The sequence below is a fragment of the Lasioglossum baleicum genome, chromosome 3, assembly GCF_051020765.1.
Source record: "Lasioglossum baleicum chromosome 3, iyLasBale1, whole genome shotgun sequence".
Lineage (NCBI taxonomy): Eukaryota > Metazoa > Arthropoda > Insecta > Hymenoptera > Halictidae > Lasioglossum > Lasioglossum baleicum.
The window spans coordinates 12,164,687-12,174,259 of record NC_134931.1 but is presented as its reverse complement, the minus strand read 5'-3'; the positions used below and the strand labels follow the sequence as shown (position 1 = coordinate 12,174,259).

General features: G+C 37.8%; 1 protein-coding gene and 1 pseudogene across 1 annotated transcript; both read right to left on the bottom strand.

Moving 5' to 3' along the window:
* Positions 1-3,693: 3,693 nt before the first annotated feature.
* LOC143207476 (uncharacterized) lies at positions 3,694-5,721 on the bottom strand. The gene has a single exon (XM_076421005.1). It carries the CDS (start codon positions 5,364-5,366, stop codon positions 3,780-3,782), a length of 1,587 nt encoding a protein of 528 aa, XP_076277120.1. The 5' UTR covers positions 5,367-5,721; the 3' UTR covers positions 3,694-3,779.
* A 621-nt stretch (positions 5,722-6,342) lies between these two features.
* LOC143207239 (uncharacterized) lies at positions 6,343-9,514 on the bottom strand (annotated as a pseudogene).
* Between the last annotated feature and the right edge of the window lie 59 nt (positions 9,515-9,573).

The window sequence follows — 9,573 nt, the reverse complement described above, 5'->3', positions numbered from 1 at the left end:
TTCTTGCGAACAGATTAATCCGTGTACAGTTTTTACTAAAATTTACCATGCAAATTCTGCAGATGAAAAATGACAAACAGAATCGTTAAAAATTGTCATTGTCATACACGTCAAATATAATTTCCAAAAATATTCAATAGTTTCTATCTGGAAATATCAAGTATATTTTCTACTCAAATTTACCATGCAAATTCTATAATGTACCACAGATGAAAAATGACAAACAGAATCGTTAAAAATTGTTATTGTCATACAACAAATATAATTTAAAAATATTCAATTGTTTCTATCGGAAAATATTTTATATTATTCGAGGCTGTTTTCGCGGAAAGTCACTATCAAAAACAACATTAAGCATGTATCTAGTACCACAAGAATCATATGTACCTACGTAGCAGCAAAGTCGATCGAAAGGAAAGCACGACACTCTGTCCGCTTAGGTGAACGCTGCACGGTGAATGTATTATAAGAAATTCGAGAGGAAACTACCGGGTCACTAACAGTTGGACCACCATTTGGAAACACGGCAAAACAAAGATAGAATAGGAGGAATAAATCTAACCGTATCAATAGAAACGTCTGATGTAATGGAGACCATTTTGCACTGTGACACGAACAATAAATATTCTTGTACACGACTTAATGATAAAAACACGCGTCTTACACGGGCTTCGTGAAAGTTCTTCCCTTCTGTCAATTACTCATAGACTGTAGATCTGTATCCAGAAAAATTTACTTTTTGAAATAACAAATTTCATATATCAACGTAGAAGTAAAGATAGGACTAAATCTTTTTATATTTCATATTTTGTTGTGCTTCTCATCATTTTTATATAACTGCATTAAAGGAAATGTATAATACAAATGCTATACATTTAACGACAACTATGTGACGATGATGATATGATTTAATTTTTGGTTGGTAGACTAACATCGTGATATAATAAATATCATTAAAAAAAAGTCAAATTAAGATAACAAAGTTCTCATGTTGAAAGTCTAGCTTTCCCATCTTCGCGTGACACAACCTTCTACATAAATTCTTGTTTATATTTCGGTTGTTCGGTAATAAAAATCGGGGCGTTCGAATCCGTGGAAATCGAAGTTTGACAGTCGCCAGAAAAAACAATCACCCATTGGGTAATTGATTCCGCGAAAGTCAAGAACAATCTCGTAAAGATTATGTCACAGTGAACTTGCGTCTGTTTTTCTTCCCATAACATATCAGATTGTGAGTGCGTGATCATAAAACGTCGTCGAATAATCGTAATAATTGTTTCGATGGACGAGGATAGCATGGGATATCGTCGATCGGATACCGGCTTTTATACCGATTTAAACGAGCAGTCGGAGTTTGCAGTATCGACAGACAAATACCTCCGCGTGTCGCGATAAAAGCCGATTTACCGTCGGTTTAATCACACACACGGAGAGGAGATTCTGTGCGTTTGATTTTCAAACTGGATCAGTGCCGACGTTTTACGATTGCAACAGACAATCGCCCTCGCAATGAGAATTTCTCATAGCAGGCCGTATGTTAAGTTTGGCCGTGTACGTGCACGCTCGTGTGACTAAGTGCGCACGGCAGACTGTAATATAAACGCGGTTATGCACCTATAAGCCGCCCGTGGGAAAGGTAATCGGTCAGAAGAAAAGCAGACTATATAGAGGCGTATACATATACTACAGTGTGTATGCGAGGCCGGCACTCGCTTTCAATCTCCTGTTATATGATCTAAATAATTTCGCACCGGAAGCCGAATCTCTTTTTCAGGATTCTCCGATCGATCGTAGAACTTTTTACTATTCTTGATACGCAATTAAGTGGGGACCGTGATAATCTGAACATATTGGGTGAAGCAGCCGAATTTGGACCGCCGCACAGTGAGCTGGAAACTCGTTTTTCCTAACCAAAATTGAATTTTTTAAGAAAATCTAAAATTAAAATTTCAGTTCGTTTTTTATTAAATTTTGTTCTACATAGTTTAAACTTAATGCCACAAAAAATTCAAGATGAACCTCTTTCGATCTTTTTACTTCTGTACTGCTAAAATTAATTAAAAACAAAAATTATTGTAAAAACCATTATTCAACACATTTTTACATCGACATTTAAGGAGAACGCTATGTAATAGCGAAGTAAAACAAGTATTTCCGATTACCGTACAATACAAGCATAATTGCATAAGTATATTACACTGATGAAGTATAGATCTAAAAAGTCGCAACCGCACGCGTATTGAAAAAGTGAAGACATAATTAGATCGAAAAAGTCTCGAAAAAGCGTGGCAGGGTTATGAAAGTAGTAAATCACGTCTAGTATATCTCTCGTTAACATGCTCTGATCTAAATAGGCTAACTATGATCGGCGGAGGAACTTGTTGCTACTATACTTGTTGTATAGTAAGTAAAGTATAATAGTATGAAGTATAGTTGAAAAACGCACAAAAGTCCCGAAACCCCGTGCATTGAAGCAACCCCAAACATGCACTTTTAGTGGATGCTTTGCAGTTCTGTGAACAACGGCGTTGCCATGAATAAACCAGGCACGACTAATGAGATTCTAATTTGAAAAGGAGGACTCATTACTGAAAATGACATCACCCCAATCGCGATCCACAGTTTTATAAACCCACACCTTCGATTTTCGACTTGCTACCTTGAACCTCGTCTCGAAAGTGCCGGTATTTTTTAGCGAAAGAAATTTTATGTTATTGCTTCCTTTTAAGTCAAAATGGAAGTCTATTCTTTCATTGTTAATAAATTGTGGATTTTTAAGCAAAATGAAATCTTTTATGATAATATTTCATAATAAGTTCATGTATACGTAAAAATCTTCAGTTTTCAAACGATATTGATCGTCGATTTCAAAAATCCCAGCAGAACGTGTGTATAATTGTAGGTGTAGCATAAACAGACGCTGTATAAAATACACATGTAATTACATTCGTATTATTATCTAACAGCCTGTAACTATCATGTAACTTTTTTGCGAACATTGCAGACAAGGGCGTTTATGTTGGAACTGAAAGCTACACTCACAGAAGATAATGCAAGGTAACTGTTACTTTTACTTCATAGCAACTCGCAGTGGTACACGTATCCGGGGGTATTGATTATTCGATTTGAAAATCCGATAGTTATTGAAAGTGGCAAAGGAATGTCCCTTTACCTAACTCTTCTAGGAAATGCTTGTTACCTCGTTAACTTTAAATTCGACGAACAACTTTTTCAAAATAATGCATTTTATATACAAAATAACACTTTCAAATTAACATATCTAATTGTGGATTTACTTACAGGTAAATTAGCTTTTCCTCGCCTAATTTGAGATAAAAAATTCTGGATAGGTTTTGGATAGGAGACAGACGAGGTATAGGACAGTATAGGAGTAGACTTCTAAGGCCAACTTCTATGTATACCTCGTCCGTGATCTTAGATTTAGATGATCTAATTGTAAGGTACGTAAGTGCTCCGTGCCCGTGCGCACTCTAGCGGTCGTCAGAGAAATACGACCTAAACATGTATCACACTTTTCGAAACAGCTTGAGTCTACGATGAACTTACAACTTCGTGAAGCGAAGAAGCAATATTTTTTGATCATTTTTGTGTTGAAATATTCTCTCTATTATTCCGCATCTTCGTACAGATTTTTTTTGCAATTTGGCTGTTGAAACTTTATAAACAACAAAAGTACGTTTTTATAGAAGAAATTTTATTCTGTACACTTTTCCCAAATAATGTTTGCCAAATACAATATAATACAATATATATTCATCCTAAGGTTTACAATTAACTAATAAAATTCTTAAATCTTTATCGCTTAGGTAGCTACATATTTTTTCAGTACAAAGAAATGGTAATTTGGGAAGGATTTTTAAAAACTTATCCCTAACTTGTACCAGTAACTCTTTCCTTTCTATCCCCCTTCTAAATCGACTATCTATCATACTAGCATATATTGGAAATTTTGTCTTATAATTGTCTGATTTCAAAGCCTGTACTATACTTTCATTTTTTGCTAATTGACTTGTATTTTTTGTCAAGATATCGTGAAAAGAAGCATGGCTATTATCAATCTTCGTGCTCTTCATGATTTCTATTTCTGCTTCACATGCAATTATTAAATTATCATATCTACGATCATCAGTAATCCACTGCCAATTTTTGTAGCTTACATGTAAACCCGCAATTTTCATCTTAACCATGTGTTGCTCAAGTAGCTTAGTAGTTGGAGAATCATATACATAAGACAAGTATTCATCATTATCCACATCATCAGAATCAAAATCGTAATGATAATCATCTAACTCACCATCGTTATCAAAATCTTTAATAAACTTACTATACTCAAGTGGTGTATGATCCTTTTTACTTATAATGTTGACATCAGAACCATATTCTAGAAGAGTCTTAACAATCTTTTTGTGTCCTCCTCTAGAAGCAAAATGAAGTGCTGTTCTACCATATATATCTCTAGAGTCAACTTCAGCACCAAATTTTATGAGATTCTCAATAATTTTCAAATGACCTCCTACAGCAGCAGCATGAAGAGGTTTTATAACGTCTTCAGCTCCAGGATCAACTTCTGCACCATATTTTAGCAAGATTTCCACAAAGTCTTTATAACCTTTTCGACTAGCAGCAGAAAGTGTCGTTATACCACTTTTAGTTGCAACATTGACATTAGCCCCCTTACTTAGCAGCAATTCAGCAATTTCTTTGTTATAGCAACTATTATAACCATTCTCGCAAAAACTACAGTAATCGTACCAATAACATACAACAGTATAATGTAATGCTGTTCTTCCATCATGATCGCTAGCATTAATATCAATACCATGCCACAATAAGCATTCAATAATTTCGAGATTTTCATTCTCAGTGGCAGTACATAGTAGGGGAGTACGACTTTTTCTACTTCTTGTATCAGCACCATACTTCAATAGAAGTTTAGTAACTTTTAGATTATTATTCATTACAGCAGTATATAGTAATTCAGGATGTTCTTTTATATCAGCTCCATTATGTAAAAGCAGTTCGATCATTTCTGTGGTCCCATTTTTAATAGCGTCAACTATTGGAGTTGTTCCCTTACCATCTTTAACATTCACATTAGCTCCATAGTTTATCAATAATTTGGCCATTCGTAGTTGCTTCCACTTAACTGCTCTATGTAGAGGCGTCAGACCTGTACTATAGTCATCGATTAACATATTAATTTCCTCTCTATATATCAAAAGGTCCTCAACAACCTTCAAATATCCTTTCTTAATTACATCTATCAGTAAACCAGGATTATCCACATCTTTAGGGTTTACAATATGACCAAGTTGCAGAAGAGTCCGAACCAACTTTTCACGCATTTTTCCTCTGCAGAGTACTGTGGTTTTAAGGCACTGATATATGTACTGGTTGATATTGATACTGATTGATACTTATATCACTGATATATAATATACATATACTGTACTATTAACTATAGTACTATGCATCAGTGCTGCAATTCGGCCGTGATTCGGCCCAACTTCCCTCGCACATGCGCGAGAAAACAGTAACGTATCTAAATATATATATTAGGATGATGAGCAGATGATGAGGTAGCGGTAGCAGACCTGAGCAGACCCCAGAGGCAGTTATATATTACCAGGACTGTACCGAATCAATCTAAATTGATCCAAATCAATCCCTGTTCCAGACAAAAAGACTCCAGGACGTGTTCTACGAGTGTCTACCAGTGTTCCGATTGAACCAACCGTAACTCGCGCATGCGCGGCAATTTCAGCCTCAGTAGCGTAACTATTTCGATGAAATCAGGTAGCTTGAGCACCCCACAGACTTTTAAAAAGTCTATCTTCACTATTAACTGCCACTTTATAATAAAATATTAACGTTCCGCGTCACGTCTCTCATCCATCAGTCGTCCCGCTAATAACACCGGTACATTCCCGCCAATATAACTGCCTCAAGGCATCAGGGCCCTGGCCGCTCGGCTGCGTCATTGTAGATACGCTACTGTCTTGGCCGCGCATGCGCGAGTTACGGTTGGTTCAATCGGAACACTGGTGTCTACAGTCTACGTCTACGAGTTACAAAATATACACAAATACACATGTTATACATTCATTTCTCAGACTCAAACACGGTGTATTATAGAGATGTTCGGACTTCTCTCCGAAATTATACAGGTGTGCCGACTCAGTGCTTTGATTGTGCCCAACCTTTTTCATACGATGGATGGCCGCTAGAGGCGCTGCGCGGAAAAAACAATAACGTATCTACTATTGGGTAGCAGAGCGGCCAGAGGCCAGAGCCCTGAGGCAGTTATAATGGCGGGAATGTATCGAAATAATCTTACCGGACAAAAAGACTCCAGGACGTGTCCTACGAGTTACAAAATATACACAAATACACTTGTTATACATTCATTTTTCAGAATCAAATCATATAATTTTTTTTAAATTCTGCGGGGTGCTCAAGGAACCCCATTTCATCTACCCAATAGTAGATACGTTATCGTATGAAATCATCTAAAATCATCGTATGAAAAAGGTTGGGCACAATCGAAGCACTGTGCCGACTTCCCTCAGAAAACTGTGATAGATGGGTAGTAATTCTCCAGCCGCCGCCAGACGACGCATGGTCGTAGGTACCGTACGTGTGCGAATGAGATTGTGCGTTTTCGGGCGCGCTCTTAGACCATATATATACCTATAGACCCGGCGCAGATAATTTGGCCCTCGGAAAAGATAAAGACGGTGTGACGTCACGTTCTCGAAAGATGTATAAGCTATGCTCATCGACAGTGCCTACGCTTGGCTTATATGGGGGGTGAGGGGGATCAGCGGGTGCGCCATGTACATGTACATACCCAGTACGCGGGAAGAATGGACAGGATAATTTCAAAGAATTTGACATTGTATCATGAAATTATCTATTATAAACTGTATTTGAGATACAGACGTTTATTCTGTATGTTTTATTAAGATATAAAGTAATAATAGTATTATATATATTAACTATTTTAGGAATCGCAGGTTACAAAATGGTTTTTTACATATAAATTGATCACATTTACAACATTTTAAGGTAGTACTGCTAGTTTTACACAATTTACATTTACCTCGCTTGTGATTAGTTATTGCTAGACTACGGATCTTTCTGCATTTACAAAAAAATTGAGTAGATGAAATTCAAATTCGTTGAAAAATTGAAAATGTCAATACATGATTTCTGCTCTATTACAATCATTCAGGGAAGAAATAACATTCAATTTAATTTCTATTTCTTGCCATCGATGTATTGCTACACAAAATTTACACGGAGCAAGTGTATGATGGCGTAGCGTCGGCGTCGGTCTGCCGTTTCAGCCATTTTGAAATTATCTTAAGACTGCTTAAAACTTATCTTGTGACGTCACACCGTCCTTTATCTTTTCCGAGCTGTACTCTCGGTTTTCCTATACACATACTATACCTATGCCGGGTCTATGGGTATATATGGTCTAAGGGCGCGCTGCTGAATGCACACAAACTCATTCGCACACGTATGGTACCTACGACCATGCGCCGTCTGGCGGCGGCCAGAGAATTACTACCCATCTATCACAAAACGTCAACGTTACAGAGATGCTAAGTCGGTACACCTGTATAATGCACCGTGGTTTGAGTGTGCGCATCAGTGTGACCAGATTCATGTTGAAACCAACATCTTCTCCCCCTCCAGGCTCTCCGCCTTATCCCCTTCCACTATCCTATTCCACCGTTCAGTCCCTATCGCGCACGCGCAACGTGTCTTCCATTCGCCTCACTCTGCCTCACTCTATTCTCGTCGCGCAACGTGTCACATATTACTCTGGTCATCAGAGAGGGGGTACTTGTATTCCCCCCGATTCCTTTTCGATTACCCCTGTCTGGACACACTGGTGCGCATGGTGCTGGAATGGGATAGTGGAAGGGGAAAAGGAGAAGAGGAAATGAAGCCACTTTCTACCTCAACTGGCGACACTAACTGACCTGACTCTGCACTGATTAGTATCGCCAGATGAGGGGAGTCGCGGTGAGATGATGTACCCCCTCGACTGCCCTCGAGTGCTGGTTTGGGCACTTTCTGGCGACTCTGATCGGAACACTGAGTATATATATATATATCAGTGTCTATTCTATAATGTTCTATAAGCAGAGAGGAAATGAGAGTGCTCACGCTCACGCCCAGGGTTTGACCGTGCCACTTTTGTTTCCACATCATGTTTAGCCTGGATTGAACAGCTTCTACATCTTTAGCATGGAACAGAACCTACACCATCTTTAGCAGGAAACAGAACCCACTTTACTGTTATTAAATCTGTGGCATGGATCAGAACTTGCTTCAACCACCGACCACGTACTATTAAATGATAGTAACTATTAAATAATAGTATCTGATCGGTGGTTGAAGCTAATGCTGATCTTCCATACAGATCGCTAGCATTAAACATTCAATAAGCATTCAACAAGTTCCAGACATCCATCCTTAACAGCAGTACATAGTACATAACTTGGAATTATCTTTTTCATCAGCTCCATTAGTTAAAAGCAGATTGGTCATTTTTGTATCACCATATTCAATAGCCCACTCTAATGGAGTTATTCCCCGATCATCTTGAACATTAACATTAGTTCCATTAGTTAAAAGCAGTTCGGTTATTAGTTTAACCTTATATTTTACAGTATAAACTATTGGAGTTGTTCCCAGATCATCTTTAACATTAACATCAGCTCCATAGTGTATCAATAGTTTGGCCATTTTCAGATGACGGGTTATGACTGCACACTGTAGAAGAGTACATCCTTTTTCTATTTACATCTTGTACAGTATATCATGTTAACATCAGCACCATACTTCATACTTCAATATAACAGCAGTACATAGTAAGTCTGGATCTTCTTTTATATCAGCTCCATTATTTAAAAGCAGTTCGTTCATTTGTATAGCCCTATTTTTAATAGCGTAAACTATTGGAATTGTTCCCTCACGATCTTCAATATTAACATTAGCCATACTTTATCAATAGCTTGGCCATTTCCTCTTGATAGTTTTTGACTGTACTATGTAGAGGGGAAAGTAATTCTTCAAATTCTCCATTTCTGGATGTTAACATTGGCACCATACTTCAATAAGTCTTTAACAATTTTCAAATATTCTTTCTCAACTGCATCTATCAGTAAACCAGGATTATTGAGGATTATGCACATTTCTAGGGTTTACAATAAGACCAACTTGCAGAAGAGTCTCAACCAACTTTTCACGCATTTTTCCTCTGTAGAATACCAAGAGTACTGTGGTTTTAAGGCACTGATATATACAGAGAATATCCTCTGATATCCTCTCTGCTTATAATACATCTTTTGAAAATGTGACGTCACACTTTCCACTTTCCTGCCATGGCGGCTGGTCGTATATCTATCTCACTCGCACACCGATAGTTGGTGGGGGCGCAGCTTAGACCATATATATGGTCTAAGGGGCGCAGCGAGCCAGTCACACACACACGCACACAACTCTCTCTTCCTACGCACTCCCCACTTTCATTGG

Excerpts from the sequence above, each read along its gene's own strand:
- LOC143207476 (XM_076421005.1), bottom strand. The coding sequence starts at position 5,366 with ATGCGTGAAAAGTTGGTTCGGACTCTTCTGCAACTTGGTCATATTGTA.